The 25,276-nt window shown below is 44.4% G+C and overlaps 1 protein-coding gene across 7 annotated transcripts in view; it reads right to left on the bottom strand.

Moving 5' to 3' along the window:
• TENM2 (teneurin transmembrane protein 2) overlaps window positions 1-25,276 on the bottom strand; it is a gene marked incomplete at its 5' end in the record, with an annotated part of 889,116 nt that overhangs the window by 144,707 nt on the left and 719,133 nt on the right. For all 7 annotated transcript variants that reach the window (XM_084243831.1, XM_084243832.1, XM_084243833.1 and 4 more), the window contains 2 exons: window positions 939-1,040; window positions 7,412-7,607. In XM_084243831.1, the coding sequence (XP_084099957.1) occupies window positions 939-1,040; window positions 7,412-7,607 (298 nt within the window). The remainder of the gene's footprint in view (window positions 1-938; window positions 1,041-7,411; window positions 7,608-25,276) is intronic.

Raw genomic sequence — 25,276 nt, 5'->3', positions numbered from 1 at the left:
GGAAACCAACACCCAGAGATGTGAGATCACTTGTTGCAGGTCACAGAGATGCTCAATGGGACAGCTGGGATTGGAATTAAGGCCTGACCCTGGGCCAGGGGTTTGAACTTCCCCATCACCTTTTCTCAGAATTGGATATGACCTATCAGGGTGGTCAAAACTAGTATTTTTTAAAAAATGAAATAGGATAGAACAGAACAAAAGATGGAGCTAAGTGTTGTTTTGTGAATGTTTCATTTCCATTTTATAGTTGTTTTTATCTATATCTTTGTGTGTGTGTGTGTGTGTGTGTGTGTACCATGTCTAAGAAGTATGTGAAGCTCTGTTCTGCACTACACTTGCTTCTGATGGAACTACTTGAAGGTCAGCTCGAGGTTTCTTGCAAGCTAGGTATGTAGTCCCTATGTCCCCTGTTCTTCTGAGAGTCATTTTCTTTCTTATGTTACCTTTCTCCCAAGAATCTCAGGGACCAGTCATTCCATGCAAAGTAGTGCAGATAAATTAATAATACAATTTAAAACCAATTCCACCAAGATAAATAGCGCTTCCTAGATTAAGAGCATAGCTGGCCAGAATGAATGAAATTTACTAACCCTGAGATGCTTAATCTTCCATTACACAGAAGTTAATGATTATAAGAAAGGAATGATGGTAATTCACTTTTGCTTTTACAGGAAATCCAACCATCTCATTTTTAGCAAATCTTTCTTCTTAGCACACCTCAGTGCCAAGGATAACTGCCCTGCTCCTACAGGTATACCGGCCAATGGTCATATATCAAAGCCTACTCTTTGCCAGAGGATTAGGCCCCTTAGCATCAGCTCACAAGATGTTCCTCTGGAATGTGCCAGGGAGGTTACTATGGTGCTCCCTCTCCCACCCTCCCTGAGCAGCCCACATTCTGTTTTCCAACCATAACAGGAAGTATTGACAAATACCTTTAGCACAGTCTGCGCCTAGAAATCCTGGGAAGCAATGACACAGCCCAGACACACATTCGCCATTCCCATGGCAGTTCCGTGGACAATCCTGCACTGAATCTGGGAGAAAAAAAAAAAAGAACAAAATTAGCAACTACCTTTACCTCTGTTTGCTGTTGAAGCAATTTAATAATCATCCACCATTTTTTTTTAAAAGATTAGTTGCAGAAGCTCACATGCCTACAGGACACTAGTAAGTAATCTAAATGAGTAGAGTTAGAGAACAGAGAGTGGTGGAGACTAGGGCAACTTGTACAATGCACGGAAATAACCACTGCTCTTCAGTCTCGGCAGCGTGCAGGCCTAATGCAGCTTTCACATTTTCAAAAGAAACTACTTAACTGTATTTAAAAACTGAAATTTCCCGTGTGTGAATGTCAACATTTTTAAAACACCATGACACCTCTGTCTCCTAAATATCATCCTGCCAATCTGGTAGGTGGGATATCAGCTTTTAGTCTCAGGTATAGAGGATAAGTGTTCAAATGACAGTGATTTTCCCTAATCTCAGGGTGGTGGAGTAAAAAAAAAAAAAAAAATCCCTCCTGTAAGGAATTTTAATTAAAGAAAAATCCAAAAATGTAAGACTGATTAAGCGAAGCATGCTGTGGAGGTTCTTTAAGTCATAGGTTTTGGGTTACAAAACAGTCCTTTTAAGCCTAGCTTTTGCAGATCTTATTTTCCATGAAAATCAACAAGTTCACATTTGTTCTAACCTGCACGACCATCTTATTTCATGATTTACCTTTCTATGTGCACTCACAGGTAATACCTTCAAAGGGATCATTTTGGAACTTTCTCATGTTGTTTTGGGTCTGCATGGAAATATTCTTTTAAAGTTATTGTTATCCTTATTTTTGCCTTAAATTAAAATAAACACATTCAGACTCTCAGTTTCTAAATTATTAAGATGATAAAAAGAAAAAGACAAGCCAATATGTCCCAAAGGTGACCCAGTCCTTACAGAGAGGGGGCCACTGACTAGGTGATAGGCTCGAGAGACCGTAACATCCAACTATTCCTAGTGCTGTCTCCTGAGAATAAGGTAAATGGGTTTCCCTTGAAATCAAATTTCCCACTTACTCCTACCTTGGGTTGAAAAACCCAGCCAGGCAGTGGCACATCCCTGCTGCAGTGATTCCCTTCTCTGCTCTCTTCCTCCACCACCAGCGAGGGCTAGTTTCTGGCACTTGGAGGGAAAATCAGGGAGTGTGTTTGCCTTTTCAAAATCAGGTAAAAGACCATAGACTCCATCAAGCCCATTTCTTGAATGCCTAACATGCACATTTCAGGTGGAGACTCCTTGAATTTTACCATCAAAAGGTGGGTTGAGAGGTATCCAAGTGGCTACAAATTTGTCTCATCTATTCATCTTTCACTCATCATTCAGAAAGCATTAGGTGGAATCCCATGAAGTTGCTGCTTTGGCAAGTCAAATAGCAGCAATTCCAGATGATGCTGAGAGTCAATTCTCCATGGCCTCCCGGGTTTCTGAACGTTTTATGAGCAGCGGTACAGACAGCCTTAGTTCTAGGCTACCTTTTCACAGTTGTCTGCATAGTGAGCAGCCTTGGAAGACAGAAATGGTGCCTGTGTTGGGTTTAGGGGCAGGTTTACTGACTACGCAGCATGACAGAGATACTGTCTCCCTCTGGAGCACAGCACAGGCAGCCTCCCTGATGCACTAAGATATGCAGTGCAGTAAGCTCAGGGTTTCCCTCCTCTAAGGGAACCCCCTACATGCACAGGTAACACCTAACCCTGTTCGCACTACCCTGTGGGAACTGGTACCTGTGCAGGTAGCTCTGGAGATGGCATTGCTCAGAGTGACAAAGTCTCTTGTCTCTGACCCAGGAGTCTCATGTCTTCTGGTAAGATCAATGGCACTCTGGCAGCTATTGTGTTAGCTTAAAACTAGGGTCAGAGCTCAGACCTGTTACTATTTTTGACACACAATTAGCTTTGTTAACTGAACACTTGTATGCAGGACACTGCATGAGGGCTTGGACATACAGTGGTGAATAACATGGGTATCTTTCCTGCCCTTATAGAGCTTTTACTGTCCCAGAGAATACAAGGCAAAAGTAAGATTATCATATAAATGAAACAAGTTAAAATTGTGATAAGTGCTGCCAATAGAGTAGCATATTGTGACAGGGAGTAACAGGGGAAGCTATTTGGAGAGGATGGCCAGGGAGGGCCTCTTTATTCTATGCAGATGACACTGAAGGATGAGCTGGAACAGGGAAGGGAGGACAGGAAGAGCCAAGGAGAGAGTATTCTGGCTGGAGAATAATTTATGCAAAGGCCCTAGGGTGACAATAAGCAGCAAAGAATCCAATGAGGCTGAAAGTTTACTAACAAGGAAGACAGTGACACAGATGAGTTTGGAGAGAATCAGGTAGGGGGATGCTCTGTCTAGGGATGGGATGGGTTTTATTCTGGGACCTATGGGGGAAAATGAAGTGTTTTCAATATAGGAATAGTATTATTCAGTTTGCATTTTCAGAAGTCATTCCTACAATGTGGTAGAGACTGCTTCTCATGGAGCTTTTGGGTCTGGGGATGGTTTGGTAGGAACTGACATTGCAGAAGTCAAAACTCCCTCTTCCCAAACCTAGTATTTTTGAAGATAAAGCAATGAAGAACCACAGAGCTCTGTGCTACCACAGTACCATGCAAAATAACTGAGGTCTTTGCACAGACTCTGCTGATATAGAAAACTTCCCTGGCTCTTTATCCTTAAGTCTCAGTTTAGCAAACTTTTAGCTCCTGGGTGTCTTACTTTCTCATCTCCCTTAGCCTGGATTCTGAACACCTTTCTCTATGTTCCTATACTTGCTGCAACTATCCTTTTCATGCAGTTGTCTTTTCTCATCAAGCTCCATGATGAAGAGCCCAGATCTGAACAGTTTACCCAGGCATTTTCCACTCTGGCAGGCAGTAGGTGATTGGAATTTAGTAGGCGTCAGTAAGCAGTCACTGTGTTTCTCAGTGTGCATGTGTGTTTGTGTGAGTATACTGCGTGGTGCCTGTGTATGTACATGCACGTATAGTGGCAAGGGAATCAAAAATAAGCAAAAAAAAAAATTAGCAGAATAAGTCAAGGAGAGAGACAAACATTGGATGGTTTCACTCATATGTAGAATATAAAGAAATAAAACAAAGATATGGTAACTATAAACCAGAACAAACCCCAGAAGGCTGACGAGAACAGAGGCCACCACAGGGGAAGGGCGGCGTCTGTTTAAAGTGGGGAGTGGGCCCAATGCACTGAGGTGGAGAGGACTGTGAGTGCCTTGGTGGTAGGTGGGATGTGATGGGGTGACACACATCTCAAGAGGTGTGAACCTGTACCCCTAAATCATGTAGTGTTGTAAACCAACACTACCTCAATTAAAAAAATACAATTAAAAAGTAATAATAAAACAAGCAAAAACTCCAATGAAGAGGACTTTGCATTCAATTTTCTCAAGGTCCATATTTGAAGCATTTCTCCAGTTTTTGAAGGAAAAAACACAATTTCATCGTACTTCCAGGATGTAAAAGGAGCCCACCCTAATGGTTCCCTAATTCTGACTCAACTAAATATGACTACGGGGGTATGATCAGTTCTCCTTTATGTCACACTTTTTGGTTTAAGTTTTCTTCAGGCAAGGCTGGCAGGCGATTGAGAACAGGGCCCAGAAAGGGGCTTCTGCCCCAAGCGGAGGCCCCCCCAACCTGCCCTGTGCTTCAAGAACGCCACTGTTGTCCCCTGAGATGAAACTCATTTCTGCAAGCAGGCTGCTTCTCTCCAAAACACATCAAAAGACTTCCCGGAGTCAGAGGTATATTTAGTGTGATCGCTGGTTGACACCCGTCTAACTTTTTTCCTTCTGTTTCATATCACAGGGCCTTTCGGTGCTGCTGGCTGCTCCTGATGGAGAACGTCCTGATAATAGATATGTGTGGGAGAACCTCTGAACCAAATAAAACACTGTTCTTTCCCCTGCATTTCAGGCCAATTACTATCATTGCTCTATCAAGATGTCTGCCCAACTATTAGGCCGATTACCTTTGACTTTCTCTGGGAGCTATAGTCCAGACAAGAGAAATCCTGGGGGAGAATTGCTATTCCCAGCTCGACTGGGAGTGAGGGTAATGGCCTGGGGGAAGGGCACTGCGCTACCACCATGTCTGTGTCTATGTGGACAGAGGAGATGGAGGGCAGAAGCCATTATTAGATAATCTGCCCCCCAGAAAACTTGCTGTGCAGGGGGAAAGGGATTTACTTGGCAAGAATCCAAAGCAATCTGGTGGTTAAAAACACAGCTCTGGAGAGTTTGAGTCTTGACTTTACCTTGTATGAGCTGTGTGTGCACTTGGATAGGGCATTTAACTTCTCCCAGTCCTGGCTTCCTCAACTGGAAAATAAAATCTCGGCAGAACCTATCTCCTAGGGCCACTCTGGGGGAGGACTCAGGGGGTCCCTACCAAACAGTCAACCACCTGTAAATGTGTAGTTTTGTGCGCTAGTCACCATTTCACCAAGTTCTTTTACACTCCAACTTAGTCAGTGGCTGGATGTGGTGCGTGTGGTTGTGTATCTGTCAGGTCTTTTGAGTTTAAGCCAAAAGTAACAAAAAAGGACAGCAATTTTCCCCTTGTCTTAAAAACTACTTTTCCTCTCAATACCTTACACAAATTTCAAGGTTGTAGTCAGTGTTTTCCTTTTGTGAGGCTGGTTTTTAACCTTTTACCTTTTTTTCCCATTAACACACACACACAATGTGATTTTGGAAAATTGCCCCTAACTGAGGAAGATTTCTCAAGTAATTTTCATCATATAAACTTTATGACATTAGTTTAAGAACAGGGGTTGGCAAACTCTTTCTGTAACAGGACAGACAGTAAATATTTTGGCTTTGTGGGCCAAACTATCTCTGTCGCAACTACCCAACTTTGTCGTCAAGGCTGCCATAAACAACATGTGAACAGATGAACATGGCTATGCGCCAATAAAACTTTATTTATAAAGACAGGCAGTGGGCCAGATTCCGCCCATAGGCTACAAGTGTGCCAACTCCTGCTTTCAAGCATTAAGAATCTTGATAGAAGATTCTAATTTAGATTTAGAAGCTTGATAGAATCAATCTCCCCTTAGCACACGATATGAAGCTTCACTTCAATGCCAGACCAACACCAAATCCTATCTGGCTTTTCACCACTCCAAAACTGATGAAGACTTGCCACCTGATTTCCAGGATGGCTCATATAATTGTTTCAAGAACCAGGAAAGTCCTCAGAGAAATCTGTGAGGCAAACAGAGAAGTTCTGAAAATGCAGTCTTCTCAAGCAGCTGTCTGAGATTTATGCCTAAAAGTCATGTTACTGAGACTCAGGGAGATACATGCCTTTCCCAGTTAAGGTTGGGACAGAAAGCTGGTATTTAATCCTGGATCAAACAGGTCTTTCCCCGTGAAACCACCTTATCTATGCTTCTCCAGTGAACTTTGAGTTCTAAAACTACAGCTGCTGGGGCAGCACACTGCTGTAGAAAGGCAACAGCAAAGCCCAGAGGGCCAGTTCCGCACGCTGGGACCTTGAGGGACTCAGTTTTCTGAACCTTCATTTATACCACTGGAAATGGGTCTAACAATCTGCCATAATTCACAGAGGTGCTAACCAGGAGCTGTTGTTATCAACAGTTAGAAGATTGAAACCTAATGACAAAATAAATGTAATGAAAGCATCAGTAGCTTATTTGATTGCTAAAATTCTTAGGGTTTCTAGAAACCTTCAATAAAATCTTCCTAAGCTCATTACCCTTTAAAGGGTTTGTATGATAATATAAGAGGAAATTTTGGACAGAACTTTAGTTTTAATAAAGGGCAGGGCTAGAACATGCCAGCGTATGTCAAGAGCTTGACTACAGCATTTTGAGTTTCACCTACATGGGGACAAAGACAGGCTTTTTTCCTCCATGTATTTATATCCTTTTCTTGATTCAATTTTAAGTTTTTCTTTCTCTACTTTTTTATTTTGGGCTTTTCTCAATTTTTAAGGGAAACTGTCAGCTGATGTGAATGGTGAGTGTTTGGCTAGATGACCGGCTTGGAGATTTCCATACTTGATTCTATTTAATCCTCATGGTAGCCCTGGGAGTGAGCCATAGAGACAGTGGGACTTATAAAAGCCCAGGGACTTGCTTGAGTGGTGTGGCCAAGAGGGGAGCCAGGCTTTTTGGACTCACAGCGGCTCTTCTGTGATTTAATAAGCAGCATCCAGTTTCAATCAGGGCTCATTTTACATGGATGATGCCAGGAGGTGTAAGCGAAGGGTTCTGGACCAGCCTCCTCCCCAGTAGAAATGACCTCTCCCACAGAGGAATACAGAATGTTCCCAAACTTCCCTTGGACGGGGAAGGCACCCAGACACCCCACACCTACCTAAGACAACGGTGTTGAAGGAGACCATCTCTTTGTCTTTGCCATCATTGTAGAAGGCCAGGTGCCACAGGCCCACATCCAGGTACTGCACAAACACGGCTTCGTTTTGAACCAGGGTCTGGATGCTCCGGCGCTCCCTGGGTGACTCTACCACACTCCACTTCTCCTTCCCGTCCAGACGCTCCATGAAGTCATACTAGGAAGGGAGAGAGCGAGTGTGAGGCTGGCAGGCCTGGCCCCATCCCTCCCCTGCAGTAAACTGAGAAATAGTTCACTCGGAGCTAGTCTAGCCAAACAAGGATTGCACAAGTTGTAATAACGGCCCCTGTTTATCATATATTTATGGCTAATGCTTTCATTACTCGAGACCATGGTATCTTTTTTGCAGTTCTGAAACCCAAAAAAAGTTTTAAGACACAAAGCATTGTATTTCTCCTTTTTCCTTTTTTTGTTTGTGAGATGTGGGTTTTGGTCTAGTTTCCACTGGGGTGTTACATAATATAGTATGTGCCAAGTATAACTTTCATAATTCCTTAGATTTTGAACTCCAAAATGTATCTGGTTTCCCAAGAGTTTCAGACAAGAAATAATGGACCCTTAATAATGGCAGACAGGTGAAGCTGACATTTACTGATCATTTACTCAGGGGAGGTGGTGGAGCAGAGGAGTTAAGAATGAGATCCAGGGCCTCCTTGGTGGCACAAGGGGTTAAGTCACAGCGCTGTGAAGTTATCCAAAGCTACTGCAGCACAAGTTTGATTCCCTGCCAGAGAGCTACACACATGGCACAGCAGACCTCTCCTGACTCACCCACTGCTCCCCTTAGCAGTGTACTTCAGTCAATCTGCCTGTTCTGCTCCCCACTCTGTCTCTGGTGAATCCTCTCACTGCCCTCCTCCCAATTCTGGCCTGTACCTCAGTTCTTGTATTCATAAATAAATAAATCTTAAAAAAAAAAAAAAAGAATGACACCAAGAGTATCTGGGAGAGAATCTGGCACTTGGTAGCTTCACCTGTCTGATCCTAACTTTCTTATCTGTAAAATGATGAAAATAATAGTACCTATGTCATATGGTTGTTATAAGGAATACAATTAATTACATTTAGAACAGTGCTTGGTATAGAGCAAACACAAAATAGAATTCTTGTAAAAAACCCTAAATAGGCCCTTTGCTGGTACCTTATTGTAGAGATAAGAAAATAGAGGCTTAGAGAAGTTAAATGAATTGTCAAAAGTCTCACAGCAACTAAATAGCCAAGTAAGAATTTGGAACTAGCTCTCAGCTATAATATCCATGCCCTTACTGCGTCTAGCCTCAGATAATTCAACAACTAATATGAAACTCTGTTTCAATGGAAACTAGGTTCAGAACTGAAGTCATCTGTTAATTGAAGGCTACTATGATGGGAGGGATGTGGAGAGCAAGTGTCACTCAAGGGAATCCTGTTCTCAAGAGTGGTGCAATCCTGTAATGGGCAAGTGGGAGCCACTGAGGATTCTTGAATAGTGACTGGTATGATGAAAGGAATGTCCTGCGGAATGTATTTGCAGGCAAGATATGAGATGTTCTCAAGGGGAGAATACAAAGCAGCTGGAAAACCAGCTAGGAAGCAATCGCAGACATGCAGGTGTGAGGTGACAAGCGTCTTGATTAGGATAGCGAATGAGAAGGGGAGACTAATTTGGAAGAACATTTCTAAGGAAGAGGGGACAGTGCTCAACTGTGGGGTTGGACAGAGAGGATGGAGGAAAAGGCAAAGAGGACACCAATGTTTCTTACTTGTTGACAAGAAAATCGATAAGACTCTGGTAGAAATGGACTAATCTTGTGAACTCTATCAAAATCACTGCACAGAAAAGACATTTGCACTGTGACTTCCAGAGAACATTCACCATGAAGGTCTTTAGCAGATAAAAACTACCACTGTGGATTAAGCTCTCTCTCACCACTTTCCCCATCATAACAAGGTTTTTAGAGGTTACACACTTCAACTGTAACCCCTTTCACCAACTTTACAAAATCAAACTCCAGGAACCTATGGATGTGACTTCCCCACCATCAGACTAGTCAGTTTCCCCTATAATTGAATACAAAGGCCTCTAGCATCTTACCTACAAAGACTTCACTATCAGACAATCTGGGGCTTGAATTCTAACGCTGCCATTTGCTATAGTTTGATGTATGGTGACTCTCCTTTTAGTCCCTTCCAGGTTTGCATACCAGGGAATCCTAAGACCCAAAGTTAAGGGATAGTATAAGGTTGACATAAAATAATGCCTAGGGCAGGGCCGGGTATATAACAGTCATTATATTTAATACCCAGAGACTCCGAGTCACTTCTTTGCCAATCCTGACCATCACAGAAGAGAAGCTATGGTTGCAGTCTTATGTTGCAGGGGTGGCTGGAGATGGTCACTGTCGGGAAATGAGTCTTTGCATTTAGTGGCCCCTCTATTTCCTATCCCATGGGTCACAGCTGTCCTTTTGGGATAGAACAAATGATCTGAAGAGATAGGATAAACCAGTGCTGCTTTGGGGACCTTTGTAACCAAAGCATTTTGTTTCTTAGCAACCTCATAAGTGTCCAACTACCAAGGCCTATGTCTACAAATTGCTGTCTGCCAGAGGAATGAGTGTGACTTTGTTGGTGCCAGAGTGAGGATATACTTCATTTGGGGTCCAGGATATCACCCCCGTGAGGGAAAGTTTGGGGGAAGGTGATTACTTGTGTGGGGCCACTGCTCATTATTAATTCGGGCATCCGTCATTTCTCACCACGCTGGCTGACCAGCCCACGGCACAGAAATGGCTGAGGACCAGCAGCTGTGCTGGCTGTCTGGCCGCTCAAATGACTCTGGAGAAGAGCATTTGTCAGAGGAGAGAGAGGACATCAATTCTGGCTGGCTCCTCAGAGTCCCTGCACAGGAGTATGGAGGGCAATTTTCACTTAAGGAAGAATTGATGAGCCTGCGAGGCTCAGCTAGAGCAAGGGGGCAAGGGCGGGACCCTGTGTCTGCCATGTTCTGACCCTATGTACCTTTATTGTGCCTGACTAATTGCTGATGTCAGCAATGAAACAACACGCTTCATCTTTATGTCCACGGTTGGTCTCCTCAGAAGACTGTAAACTCCAGGAGGGCACAGATTTCATCTGCATGGCGGGCTGGTCAAGAGTGAGATGGTCGAGTCTGCAGCTCTGCTTCACAGCTTGTGAACCTTGCACAGCTACTTACATTCCCTGTACCTCGGTCTCCTCATCTTCAAAATGGGGGTAATAATAGCACCTCTATCAAAACACTGTTCTAAGGATTAAATGAGTCAAAGCGTGTAAAGTGCTTAGATCAGGTAGTCTTTGGTAGGTGACAAACATACCTTGAAAGTGTCTGCTGTCTGCATTATATATAATTCACTGCTGTATCTAAGTCATCTGGAGCAGAGTCTGACCAAGAAATAGCAAATGGATACCATGCTGAATTTGTAAAAATAATTCCACTGTAAGGAAATTCAAGTGGAATGTGTTCAACGCTTTGTCTCTAATAATAATCACACACACTCCCTTGCCTTCCAGGGTGCTTTCTTGCCTGGGAGAGAAAGGGGTGGGGTTGTAATCAGCACACCTGACTCATGGACTACTCAATGGAGAACACGATGGCTGCTGTGCCCAAGACATGTGCACACTCGTACGTATCATCAAGATTCAAGAGTCAACTTTCTCAAGGTCATTATGCTTTTCCTTGGCAGTTCTCAATGGGATGGTGAGCAATGCATGCCTTCTTCCTATGGGCTTCTATGCTCCCTCTCTTGCCTTCTTTCCCCTCCTCCTTTAACCCTGTTCCTTGGTGACCACTGTGGTGGAGACTGCTAGCCATTGCCATAGACAGGCCTTGCTCTCTTCCAGACTCCTTGCTGGTAGCTGGGAGCATGCGGTGTTCCAGTCAAAGCAACACACACTGGGGGATGTTCTCCACTTCTAGATCCTGCCACGAAACATGTGCTACCATCTGCTGCACGCACGTGCTCCATTCCCATCCGCCTCTGGAGACTGCCAGAGGACCCTTCAAGCCAGATGGTGGAGCCACCAGACAGCAGAGGCCAGGATCCTGGAATTAGCACTTGGAGGAGAGCCTGAAACTGTGACATGAGCAAGCGATAAGCACTTATTGAATTAAGACACTGAAACGTTGGGGCTTATGTGTCACTTCAGCCTAGCTATCAGATTTCTTGACCTCATGCCTCTCTTCCTTCCCAGTTCACTCCCCAAGAACATGGTAAGTTCCAACAGGCTTTCCATTCTTATGGAGAGGGAGAAGAGAACACTCAAGATGGAATGCCCATGCTTTCGGTTGATCAACTTCAAAACCCAGCGTGTGTAGCGTGTTTATGCCACTTTGTTTGGGTTAGTTCTGGTTCACATCTCTTGTTTTTCCGTCCACTCTGGGAAGTGGACCATGGTTGGGAATACATGGCTCCTCTGGTCATAGGTTGCCATATACCTAGCGGCACCATGTAGAGCACTGTTGTTGGCTGCTTTAACTTGAGGAGGAGCTGGAGGCTGGAAAGAAGATGGATCAACCCAGGTAGATACAGAGACTACCTTCCAGGGCAGGGAGAGGAGGAGCTCAGCGAGAAACTGGTTTGCAGAGAGACCATCTGGTGCAGGCAAGTCTCTGCTCTCTAGGATTTCTCAACCACAGCCTGGCCAGCTTGCTTGGCAGACAGGCAGCCACTAGAAGGAGACCATTTTCCAAAAGCTCGAGCCCTGGCCACAGCTTCCTTTTCATGCCCCAGTACTGGGGATGGACTCCAGGCCTCGTACCAGGGACATGTCTCCTCTGTTCCAGGAGCCTGTCATGAACAATCCAGCATGCAGTGGATGCTCAGGGGACACGCTGGGCTGGGCAGATTGAGAAAGATGTTTCATAGCACACACTATCTGACAGATATGCAGAAGCCCTGGAAGAGGATTTGGGGGCATGTGACCAAATTCTGATCAGGGTTGGCTCTGGGGGGAGGTCTGTCTCCCAAGGCAGCTTGTCTCTCTTGACTGGGCAATAAAAGCCACCCAAGGGGTGAGTGCAATAACCCAAAATCAACATCCCCCCCATGGCCTCCAATGTTCTCTTTTCCTTGACCTTTGAAAAATAACCAGCGTTGGAGTGCAATGTGAGGACTGTGCTTTGAGTCATCAGTCATACCCAAAAGTGGCATGAAAATGCAACTTTTACGAGGGGCTCGAGAGGCAAAGAAATAAACTGCAGTAAATATTTGACTGATCCAATTATAAATCTCCCCCACTTCTTGGCAGAGACCAAGGAGGAATGGTAATTAAGATAACTTAGTGGGCTTCCAGAGGAGCGGGAGGAGAGCTCAGAGGAGGCTGGACCTGTGTGCGGGCACCTGTCACTTTCCCAGAAGGGAAGGCGTCACAGGCAGGGAGCGTGCAGCTGGGAGAGGCTTCTGGAAGCCACACTGACACACACCTGCCAAAGAGAACAAGGTTAAAGACAGCCTCGATGCCCTTCAGGAAGGTGTTATTACTGGGCCCAGGACCCCGGGAAAGGGGGAAAATAACTTTACTGCTATTTGGAACATCTACTTGCCGAGGGTCGACGGGGATGAGAAAAGCAATAAAGACTGACATTTCCCACGGACGGCCTGCCGCTCCCTGGCTCCAAGCTGGCAGCGTCCCTGGCCTTCCAATGTCTGAAGCTGATTACGCCTCAGATGGCAGGGCATGCTCAACAGTTGGTAGGATGGTAGGGGAGCAGCATGCAAGAGCCACGGCTGCTTGAAGCCTCATCACCACACGGTCTCTGGTCACATCTGGTGACAAGGACGGGAGTGACGGGTGGCCGTGGGACACTCCTGGGGGCCCCTTCATGTCTTTCTGCCTCCAGCCAGGCCTGTGGCAAAGGATGCCTGGCTGTTTCCTCATTAAAGCTCAGTGCGTTTTCTTTTTTCTCTTTCAAAGGGGCTGAGGGCTGAGGGTCATGCTCTGGGAGGAGGGGGCTGGCTTCTCTGAGCAGGGCCTCGCCTGTCTGCCTGTCTTTCTCAGGACCCCCCTCTGGGTCCCCACTTACACTGTCCCAGTCACTTAACCCGATGCCAACTGGCCCAGCGTGGGCACTGCTGGGGCTTCTCGTCTACCAGCTACGAGACGAGCCCGAGCCTGAGCTTCCGACAGGAACACGCTGCGTCTGCACACTGCGGCGAGCATCACCCAGGCTCCACGGGAAGGATCAAGCAGCCGAAGACGGAGAGGAACTCAAAGCAGTGCCTCAAAATAAGGAGCAGGAGAAAAGGCATCTCCACAGGTGGAATTCTGGATTCTTTCATCAGAGATTCTCTTACAACAGTGAAAAAAAGGAATCATCGAAAACAAGGAGTCTATTTTTTTCTCTCTGGACACTTGCTATGTGCCAGGCATCATGGCAAATGCTGACATATATGATCTCATTTCATCCTTCCAGAAACCTATTCTTACCCCAATTTCTTGGTAGAGAAGTTCAGTAACAGACCCTGGGCCATTGACCATGGTTGGTGATGAAGCAAGGACTTAATTTGGATTTGCACAAGACTTACCTAGGGGAGGTCGCTTCGAGTTTTCTAAGAAATGGCCCCTGACTACCCATTTTAAATGCCTTTGTCACTTTTCATTTCCATCCTCAGCACAAACTCATCACTCTTTGGGGGAAAAAAGGTCATGCCTAATCTAGTTAATCTATAGTTCCTCTCCCTTCTCTTGGTACACATTTTTTAAGAGCAGAAGACTAGTCTGTTTTACTCAACATGGGACCCCTTGAACCTACAGCAGAATTTAGCACATAGTAGGTGCTCAGTAAAGATCAAGACTGCATGAATGAAAACCATTAGGCCTTAAGGAAAGAACACCCGGTGAAGGTCATACTAACACAGTGAGGACTTGCTGACTTAACATTTGAGAGGATGCATACACTTGAGGGAAAGTTTTGAGGTAATTTTTGTGAAGACCGTGCAGGCTTGCTATGTTTGTATCGCTAACTCCTCAGATGATACTACGAGGTGACATTTACTAAAGCCAGGCACTGTGCTATGCAATTCATATGTATGCCCTAGTGCTTGGAATAGCCCTATGGGAGCCAAATGCCTAAAAGGAAACTGAGGCAAAAAGAGGTTGGGTGTTGTGCTCAAGAGCTGATAAGTGGGGAGCTGGGATTCACACCCAAGTGGCTGGCTACAGAGAGCTGGCTCTTCACCCACTGCCTTGCAGGCTGCTCAACCCACTGAACCAACATGCCTCCTGTTTGGGTACCGGCCAGCTTCTCGCATTTCGTGGGAGATCAAGCTTTTGTTCTCTGTCCCTGGGAAGGAAAAGCAGTCAAGTGCAGGGGGACAATCCTGGAAAAGACAAAGGAACTAGAAATAGAATAGAGTTAGAGAGAGGTTAAAGGAACGGCGGGGCAGAGCAGCAAGATGCAGGGGTCCACCCCACCACTGTGTGGCCTCCTCCTGTGACTCCCTCTCCATACTCCCAAATCTGAGAAAAAGAAAAAATAAAGGGAAATGAAAAGATGCTTGATGTGACCAAATTTTTCATGGAAACCAGCAAAGAGAGTGAGTGGCTTTCCTGGGCGACAGAGCTGCAAGAGGAATAAGCCACAGGAATTTAGAGAAATCACTGGAAGGATCACAGGATGCAGACAAACTGAGCCAGCCTTAACTGGGCAGGGAGTTCCCGCGAACATCTACTTTCACTAGGAGGCCTGAAGGGATGGAGACTGGGGTTCATAGGAAAGATGTAAAGGCCAATTCTCAAGCCTGTGCCTTGCCCAGACCTCATTCAACAACTACTGAGCAACTACTATGTGTTTGGCACTCTGGGCACTGGAAAGCCAGCAGTGAATGACCAGGAAAAGGTTCCTGCTTTCCAGGGACTGATACTATCAGTGAAGAGAGGACGTCAGATAGTTGTTGAGGACTGTGGACAAAAAAGACAACAAACCTAAGACAACCCAGATCCGATCAACAGGTGGATGAACAGATTATAGTCTACCCACACAATTAGCAATCTACTTGCTGATAAAAAGAGAGAAAGGGGTGAATCCCACTGACATTAGATAAGACAAAGAGATCAGACACAAAAGAGCACAGAGTCCTCTGTTTATGAAACTCCAGGGAGACAAAGCTAATCTCTCGTGACAGAAAGTGGTTCTATCAGTGCTTGGCATGGGGTGATCAAGACCTTTGTGGGTGGCAGTGTTCTAGATCATGATTGTGTTGATGTTTGTTCAGATAGCTTTCAATTTTTTTTAAGATTTATTTATTTATGCATACAAGAGCTGGGGTACAGGACAGAGGTGCGTGGGGGGGGGGTGAGAGGATTCACCAGAGACAGAGTGGGGAACAGAACAGGCAGACTGACTAAAATACACTGCTGAGGGGAGAGTGAGTGAGTTAGGAGAGGTCTGCTGCACCATGTCGGTAGTTCCCTGGCCGGGGATTGAACTTGTGCTGCAGTGGTTGCGGATAGCTTCATAGGTTGCATCTTAAACCCTTGTTCCACCAGGGAGGACCAGTTTTCAATTTTAGAAATCAGGCATTGCACTCAAAATGTATACACTGGGTGGCCCATAAATTTTACCTAAATTAAGTGTATTTATGACAACTAAAGCAGGATTTGGGGCTAGAATGTAAAGGGGTATCTAGTTTTAGCTTCCTTTGTCAGGAAAGGGCTCACACTGGGCAGAGGCTGACAAAAGTACCAGAGAAGCCACATGCAAATCTCAGAGATGAACATTCTGGGCAGAGGGAACAGCCTGTGCAAAGGTTCAGAGGCAGAACGAGCTGAGTATGACTGAGTGAATATTGGCAGAGTGGCATGAAGTCCAGGCAGTGAGAAAGATGCTGGTTAGCCCATTTGTGGTGGGCACCTGCAGGCCACAGTGTCCAAGTACCATCAGACCCTCACTGAGACCTATTATGGACAAGCATTTCTGAGAGCACTGGAGATGTGTGGGGGACTCACTGTCTCGGCTCTGTGGAGCTGACATTGCAGAGCAACATCAGATCTTCCTTTTGCCCTGGTTCCTAGGAGGACCCTCTGGGGTTCATAGTGGCTCTGGGGCTTTGCTGGTTGAAGAAAAGCAGACCATGGTGTTTGCCAAGTTATCCCCATTATACATCAAGCCTAATATTGTGGATTTCCAGTGTCAAAGGAGTAGGTTTTGAATGTCTCTGGTAGGTGCAGGGTAATATAGAGGGCATGGGAAACGAACAGTGACAGATAAAGGTCCCCTACATAAAGGAGTGAACACTGTCCCCAGACTCTACTGCATATCCTGGCAGCTTCCTTCTCAGAGCTGTTTCAGAGTGGGGCTCCTAGAAGAAGCAGGAATAACTTTAAGTCACGAGGCTGGCAGGGCAAGGCAGAGACAATGCATTTTCTTGAAGATGGACCTTCCTGGGAATTCTTGGAGGGGCCTCAATGACAGTGCCCACCAGCTGTCCAAGTCAGGGCCAGCTCCACCCCACCCACTGCAGCAGTCCCTTGGCCTGCAGTACACACTAGGCGCCTAGTCAATACTGTGAACTTCAGCATCGTGGCCTGCCTCTGGTGGAGTGGTGGATCTACCTGAAGGTGGGTTCTTCCTCGGGGAATGTCTACCCAATCACATGAAACTTCTGAGAACAGGGACAACAGTTGAAAACCCTGAATCCTGCTTTCAAGACTTTTCCTGGAGCTACAGAAGTCTGCACTCTCAGTTACAAGGGGATCGCAGAGGTCTGGGGGTGTCTGGCTACTTTTTCCCTTTAACATGTATTCCTGTCTGGGGCTATGTATACAGCTGGAAGTCTGCACAACTCAGCTGCTCAACCTCCAGAGAGGCTGGTCTCCTGGGTCACTCCTGGCCTTGTTCAAGTCAGTTCTGAAAGGGAAAGCACTGTCCTTGTTGGCTAGTGATCACAAAAGAAAGGCATGACTTCTAGAAAGAGGTGAAGAGTGACACAGGCCATACAAGGGGTATCTTCTTTGTCCTCTGCTTACAAACCTCTTTCTCTCTTTCCTTGCTCTTTATCCCCTGAATTCACCCACCAAGCATCTCTTCAGGCAGCATATCTTGGAAGAAGCTGCCCTAAAACCCCCCAGAGGTTAGAAATGGTGGCCTAATTTTTTATGCTCTTGAACCTCTTCTACCCAACTCTTCAGTGAGAGTAATGACTAACAATTGATGAGTTTAACACACAAGGGATGGGAACACGCTCAGAAGATGATGCATGGTGCTGGTTCCAGAAACATACTCCAGGACAGTGCCAGCAGGATGCATGTGGGCACTGCCCTCCCTTCCCATGGAGGGCTGTGCTGGGGCTGGATACAGTTGGATGCACTGTGAGTGCCCCAGGAGAGGAGCTCAAACCCTTGTCACCTTGCATATATATAGAAGGTTTGAGAAGAGTTAGGAATCACTTGACTGAGTTGGAAGACTTTGATCTATGAAATCTGAAATAGAGCCTACAGCAGGACCAGCAGAAACTCAATTTGCCTATCAGCATCGGTTTCCACCAGAGACCTTGCCTTTCTCCCTGTTGAGGCTGCTGGTTGCTAGGTTACCTACAAGTGAGCTGTAAGGTCTGAGAACCAGTCAGATTGATTGATTGATCTCCATGGGGTGCTTACTATTTGCTAGGCATTATCTCATTTATTCTCATAACAACCTGATGAGGCAGAGTCCTCGTTTTATGGATGGCAAAACAAATTCTAGAGAGACTTGTCCACCAACATCAGACCACTACAGAACAGAGATAAGATTTAAATCCAGGATGATTCTAGAATGTTGGGCCTTATCTGGCACCCCATACTGCATCTCACGCCCTCCTTCCACGATGCCAACTGCTGTCACAGTTCTAGATACCTTATAAAGATTACATCTCATAACACTATGAATGTGTTATGTTATTCTCTCCATTTTACATATGCGGTAACTGAGGAACAGAGAGGGTGAGTAACTTGCCTAAGGTCACACAGTTGGAAAGTACCAGAGGCTGAAAATCTAGGCCAGGCAGTCTGGACCAGTCCACACTCTTTGGCCCATGTTCAACTTTGCCTGGCACAATTGCATAGGCATTCCATAGAATGGTCAACTTTTATTTTTTATTTATGTGTTTATAAATTTAAAAATGACACTTAGATTTCCATGCTCACATGTTATGTACAGTAGGATCTTGTCATCTGAGAAAATTTAGAATCAAGAAAGTCTACTTAAAATGAAAGCCTTTAACAACTGGCAAAATATTTGATTAAAATAAGAAATGAAACTAAAAGTTTTATCTCATGTTTAAGAAAATCGAGGTGACACTTGCAACTACGTTTTAATTAATAGACGGAACACTGAGTTTTCATACATACACAACAACTTGACAGTAAACATTTCATTGTCTCTCGGCTTCATCAATTGCATGCACATCCTGTTTTCAGAGATGTAGAAAGATGAGCATGACGTGCATCTTAGAAATAAAGAAACCCGAGAACAATACAACTTTGCTTGAGTTTGGTACAACACAATCAAAAAAGACATTACTGTAACCACAAAACCACACTGGATGGCTCAAAGTATCCAGAATCTCCCTTTACATTATTCTAATCGCCCTCTCTCTCGGATGCACCAATCTTGTCCCCGACTTTGTGACGTTTCTCTGCCACAGTGTTTCACTATGCTACCTCAGCCAGATCGCCTCTCCAAGGCTTCCTTGCATTTTAAAACAAATCTTCAGCACCATATTCACTGAGTTAATGAAATTTCTATTTGGGGCATGAGTTGTAATTTTATTCCATCACTGATGCTGTTTATACCACACTGCAAGATGCTCCCTGGAAATAAGGGACCACAGAGAAGAGAAAAGGAGGGACTTGACTGCTATGATCAGTATGGTGACCCACAATTCCTCCTCAGTTCTTTTCTGTGTAAAATGTCCCAACAGTACCTGCCTCATAGGGTTGCTGAGAGAATAAAATAATTCATGTGGATCAGATCAAAACCCTCAAGTGATGCTGACCATAACTGTTATTATATCAGTGTTAAATTGGGAGGGATTATAATTAGTGTTAAGCTGGGAGGGATCTCTTGAGTGGAGAACATAATTATAAGTGATTAAATGATGAAGAAATATTTTTGTCTTAGAACAATTTTTGCTTCACTACAAAACACCCCGAGTGAGAGGGACTGCACTGAATGTTTTAGAAGCCACTGATTTTTGTGCAGATCTTGGGCTAAAGCTTTTCCTATCATGTGTGAAGACAGAAGTGAGCTTCTGTTCCTCTGTCATCTCTTAGGAAGCTTCAAGTCTGCACTGGGATTTTGTTGAATCCACAGTGACTTGTGCCTGCTCAGAAAAAGTTGCTTCAGCAACAGCACATGTAGATCCTGTTCAACCAAGCAGCACATAGAGCAAAGCAAGGTGCAAATTTACCCAGGGTGTTAAGCCAGCAGTGCAATTCCAAGTAAACCTATACCTTGCCCCATGGTTGTCTTTTTTAAATTAAAATTGTGCCTGAGTTTAAGTTTTGGATTCAATCTCAATTTTTGTGTCTGCTTGCAAGGAGTGTGAGTAGCTACTAGATATTTTAAATGATTTAACCTTGAAACAATTATTTCCTATCATTCCTCTTTCAAGCTTGTGGATCAATTTAATAGCAGAGTGGCCAGAATTTGAAAAGAAAACGATTAAAGGAAATAAATAATGCTGCTACTTGCACGGTGTGCATATACACACACGTTGTGGTTTTCTTCAAAGTGGTGCAAACAAAGCAGACTAAATAAATTGAATCTTGAGAGGGACAGAAGAGAACAGTCATCATCTAGAGCCTCTCACACTTGTTTTACTCAAAATAAACTCAAGCTTGTCACAGATTCACTTTTCTTAAAGAAAGAGAGATTACAGAAATTAAGAAAAGTATAAAGAATATGGGAACAAATACCCATCCTCTAACCAACTCAAATGAGTACATGTTAACATTTTATTACATTTGCTCCCAGTCTGTGTGCGTCTATGTGGGAGAGAGGGCTTGCCATACCTTTGAGTGTTATTATGGATAAAAACAAGTACTTTTTACCCAACTCCTGTCTATCCTAGTTATTCCTAGAGGTGGTCACTGTCTTGAGTTTAGCATGATCTCTGCCCCCACCCCATATACATATGATAAACAAAAATACAGAGATTAAGTGATAATAATATGCATTTGAACTATAAACTGTATGCTAATAAAACAGTGACTGTATCCATTTTATGTATAATGTTCTATGTAAGATTTCACTTGAAAAAAGTACCCAGAAAAATTGCAAACTCCTGATGACATGTCTGGGACTGAGTGTCAATAGGTGTCCTGCCTCCTCTTACTTGTCAGTTTTCTATTTCTTTTGCCCCAAGTTCCAGGAAGACGAACACTGCTCTTTTCTACAACATTCCCTTTGCTTTCCTGTGCATGGCCCTCATCACTGAGGAACTCCAGCACTGAGGCCCTCCTGAGGAACTCCAGCACCCACTGCGGCTTCTTCTTAACACTGCCTGAGGGCTGCGCAGGAGGACCCTTGGTGGAAATGACAGATCTGGCTCCTTTTAGAAGGCTGCTGAGTAATCACCAGGGGTCTCCTGAGAAAGACTCACTTGTGGTCCAATACAGAAGAAACCAAGATGTCCTTGGTTTCAGGAACTCTTTCTCCCTATCTCAAGCTCTTTTGGAAAGATCTAGAAAGAATGTGACAATATGCTTCCCTCCAAAACACAACTGAATCCTTAGGTGACGTGCTGCCAAGCTGACAGCCCCAGCGTGGCTGGAGCTCCCTCCACACTGACCTTGGAGAGGGGCTCTCCACAAGGAAGGTCAGGTCCTGGAAAGCCCACTTATCTGGCTAGTGGGCACTGGAAAGGCCAGTGACTGGGCCACAGAACCAGGGTGCCCAGAATAATGCCGCGTCCCCAGACCCAGACCTTTCCTTGAAACTGTGTGCAGTTTACTCAGGCAAGAGAGAAGGGGACTAGAGAAGCGTGCTCACTTTCCAACAAGGCTCTGAGCTGGAAGGGCATAAACCCACACTGGCAAAAGCTAACACCACTCATCATCCTCTACCAATTTGTTTTGTGAAAATGTCATTAGGGGAACTCTGCTGATGAGGACAGACAGGCATGTTTGCTCAGCTTATTTCATCTTCGTCCACCCATGCTCGACCTGCCATATTTGCACTGATTTGGTATGATCACTGGCATCTGTGGCTCTTAGTTTCCTTCTACCCCTGTTCAGATTGTGGATTGTCGAGCTTCTCCTCCCCCAGGGACAGCTGAGGGGGATGTGCTAGGTAGATGCATCCCCCTTGATCTCCATGCCACTCCACCCTGGTACCAACCTGGAATCGGCCGGCCCGAGGAGTGGGTGTGTCCTAGCTGACCCATGGCCTCTGGGCATCACCAGGCTCCATCACTGAGTGACGAAGTAGGCATTTTTAATATTTGCTAAAGAAAACTGTGGAGAAGGTGAAGTCTCGGCAGGCCTCCCAAGCAGTAACTGCATCTTGTTGTCTCAGGTTAATCATGTATCTAATTTGCCGATTATTGACTTGTTCTCGCAAAGGGTTTTACTTGGCTTGACATATCAGTAGTGATCAGTGATGAACTGTCAAGCAGGCTCGCACTCTGCCTTAACCACCCACGATCCTGACATGCAGCCGCTGCCTTGGAGATTTCCTTTGATGCCTGGAGCTTCACCAGGTCAGTTGATGATTTTTTTTTTTAAATCTGATCTGCTTCCTTTCTAGAACCAGGGTTGAACATAACTGACAGAGCTCGTTTGATTTCAAGTATTTGGCAAGATGCACTAGGATTTCTTACATGTACCATCCCCACAAGAATCTTACTTGGTAGGTTAAGAATGACAAATGACTTTTTTTTTTTTTTTTTTGGTCTGGATCTTAAAATAATGCAATTCAAGATGTCAAAAACATTGCAAGTGAAAGACGGTATTTTATCTACCTTTCAAGCTGACAATGATTAACCAATAATAAGTAATACTAAGTTTATGTAACTGTCCCAATAAATAAAATGGGCATTTATTACTAATAAAAAGCAGGGGTTTTAAGTCACTCAGACTCTAAGGTGTTCCTGTTTGCTTGTTTTCTTTCTTTATAAACTGCAATTGATATGTTTTCTTAGAGCAACAACTATAAATAGTCATATAGCATTATGGCTGCGTTTACCTTTTTGTTTCCCTGTGTTAATTTTTTTTTTTCTGTTATGAAAACATAGTTGTTGCTTAACAGGAAAAAAAAGGTTTTTTTCCCCCAAAAAAGCTATATAATTGACCCTTGAACAACATGGATTTGAATTATGTAGACCCACTTATAGGTGAATTTTCTTGTAAGCAGCCATCATAAACTTTCAATATCCCTAAACATAGTTTCGTCCTCTAAGTGTATTTCCTTTTGGCATGATTTTATTAGTATCATTTTAATTTCTCTAGCTTATCATATTGTAAGAATAAGGTATATAACACAGAACATACAAAATACGTATTCATTGACTGTTTATGTTATTGGTACAGTCAACAAGAGGTTATTAGCAATTAAGTCTTTGGGGAGTCAAAGTTTAAATGAATAGTTTTGGTTGCTCAAGCTGGGGGGTGTCAGTGCCCCTTCCCCCCTCATTGTTCCAGGGTTAATTGTATTACATAATTGCTAACCAATATACAGTGTTTGCTAATACAGTATTGTAAAATTTGTGGGTACATTGAAACACAGTATAAGATCTTTACACTTTGCTTTGATTTGCAAAGGATTTTCCCATCCTACCTTCGCTGCTGTTGTTTCATAATTACAACACTGAGCAAGGTAAGGCAGGTAGATAAAGAAACTGAGGTTAAGAGAGTTTAAGGCACACACCCAAGGTCACCAGGTTACCATGTAGCATGGATGACATTCTGGTGCTCTCTCCAATTCCAATAATTCCTCTCTTATGCTATGTTCTCTCTCTAGTTCTGTACAAAAACCACTTTGAAAAAAAATCAGCTGGGACAGACTCTGATTCTTGGGAAATTTAAGCAGGGAAAAAAGGATTCTCTTCTATATTTAATATCCTTGAACAAGGATACTAAACCTTGTAGGTTCTTGGTCAAAGCATGATACTCAATAAAATTTAACATAGCCATTTCATGCAACATAGCCAATAGAATTTCATATTCTTCCTCCAGCCCCCACTTCTCTCTCGTTCTGTCTTTCCATCTCAAATGAGTCACCTTGACTAGCCTGCCAATCCCCACAGAACTTATGTTCCTTGATAGGATACGCCAACAGAAATGAGAAATTCTATAATGATTCACCATGTGCATTAGTCACCTATTCCTGCAAGGAGCTAAGCACTGTCTCCCAGAGGAAATGTAGCTCATCCAATGGACATGAGCACATGTCATGACAATGAATACATGTGAGATGTGTAGGGAGTCATTTCTTTTTTTTTTCTTAAGGCTGCCCCTATATTGTACCTGTCTTGTGCATTTCTAAGCACCTGTACTGTGTCTTGCTTCTTGACCCTCCACCACATACTAAACTTCTAAATTGGCAGCTGGACTGAAACCCTCTGTCTGCACTAGCTAGCCTATTCATTCTCCTTCCCTTGCAATGTGATGAGGCTGTCCCTGGAGTGGAGCTATTTTGAGAAGACGATCACTAGAACAATCATCGCCTTGGCAGGAGATGGACAGCGTGGTGTAGCCACAAAAGAAGACAATGTCATTGAGGGTTTGAGTTCTGAATGTCAGTACAGCAGGGAAGCTGGGGAAAGTGTGTTTCTGCCTGCTGTCCACTATCACTCAGTTACAGAGAGTTACCTACTTGACTTGCCATGATCATTGGCTTTTTCATGATTCAAGTTGCTCAGAGCATGGAGGGATGGGGGAACAATGTGGAGAGAAGCATTTTCTCCAGCAAAGCTCCTTGCATCCAACTGGCTGGGAGGAAAGTTATGCTCAGTTGTGCCCAGGGGCATGCTCTTACTTACTCAAATGATGCCAACAAGCAGATTTCACATCTGTAAATCCTTCTTTGTGCTCCAATAGAATCAGTCGAGCCTGAAGGTCAAGGAGACCACCTAATGATTTGCATAAGTTCCCTGAACAGCACCCTGCAGCTGCCTGGCCTAGCCAGAAGTTACAGAAATGCCTGGGGACTCCTTGCAGCTTGATGAGACTCCCTTTGAAGAGCAGATGTGATTTATTTTTTCTTTTATTTTTTTTTTGGTGGGACCCTCACCAAAGGCACAGGAACGAACTGGCGCTGCAGAGGCTGCGGGCAGCCTTGCAGCCCAGCGCTCAACCGCTGCATCATCAGGGGAGGCCCCTGCAGATGTGATTTCTGTATGGGGGTTTTGCTTGGTCAGGGGCAATGTTAACTCATCTCCCGATACTCAGTGCCTAGACCAACACATATATTTTTGGATGGGTGGATGGAGGATATACTGATTATAACCTTCTGTACTGGCCCAAGGAGCTCAATACAGGGAAAATTAGAGAACTCACAGAGAAAGAGCCACTAATTTTGGGTAATGTGACATCGTACTTTCACATACAGTAGAAAGTCTCTACTTAAAGATGTAGTGACATTTTAACAAATTAACCCAGTAATCACAAGACCTGAACAGAATGTGCCCAAGGATTCACCTCAAGGTCTAGCAAAGCTAACTACATCAGGGAGGCACATTACCTATTTTTATTTTGAGACATAATTCACATAACATCAATTCTGCCATTTTATAATTCAGCACTTTTTAGTATGTTATACAAACATCGCAGTTATCTGATTCCTGAGTACTCACATCACCCCCCTCCCCCCCACACACATATAAACCT

Source organism: Talpa europaea (assembly GCF_964194135.1).
Source record: "Talpa europaea genome assembly, chromosome: 9".
Taxonomy (NCBI): Eukaryota; Metazoa; Chordata; class Mammalia; order Eulipotyphla; family Talpidae; genus Talpa; species Talpa europaea.
Note: the sequence above shows the minus strand (reverse complement) of the source record. Positions and strands in the feature narration are given on the sequence as shown.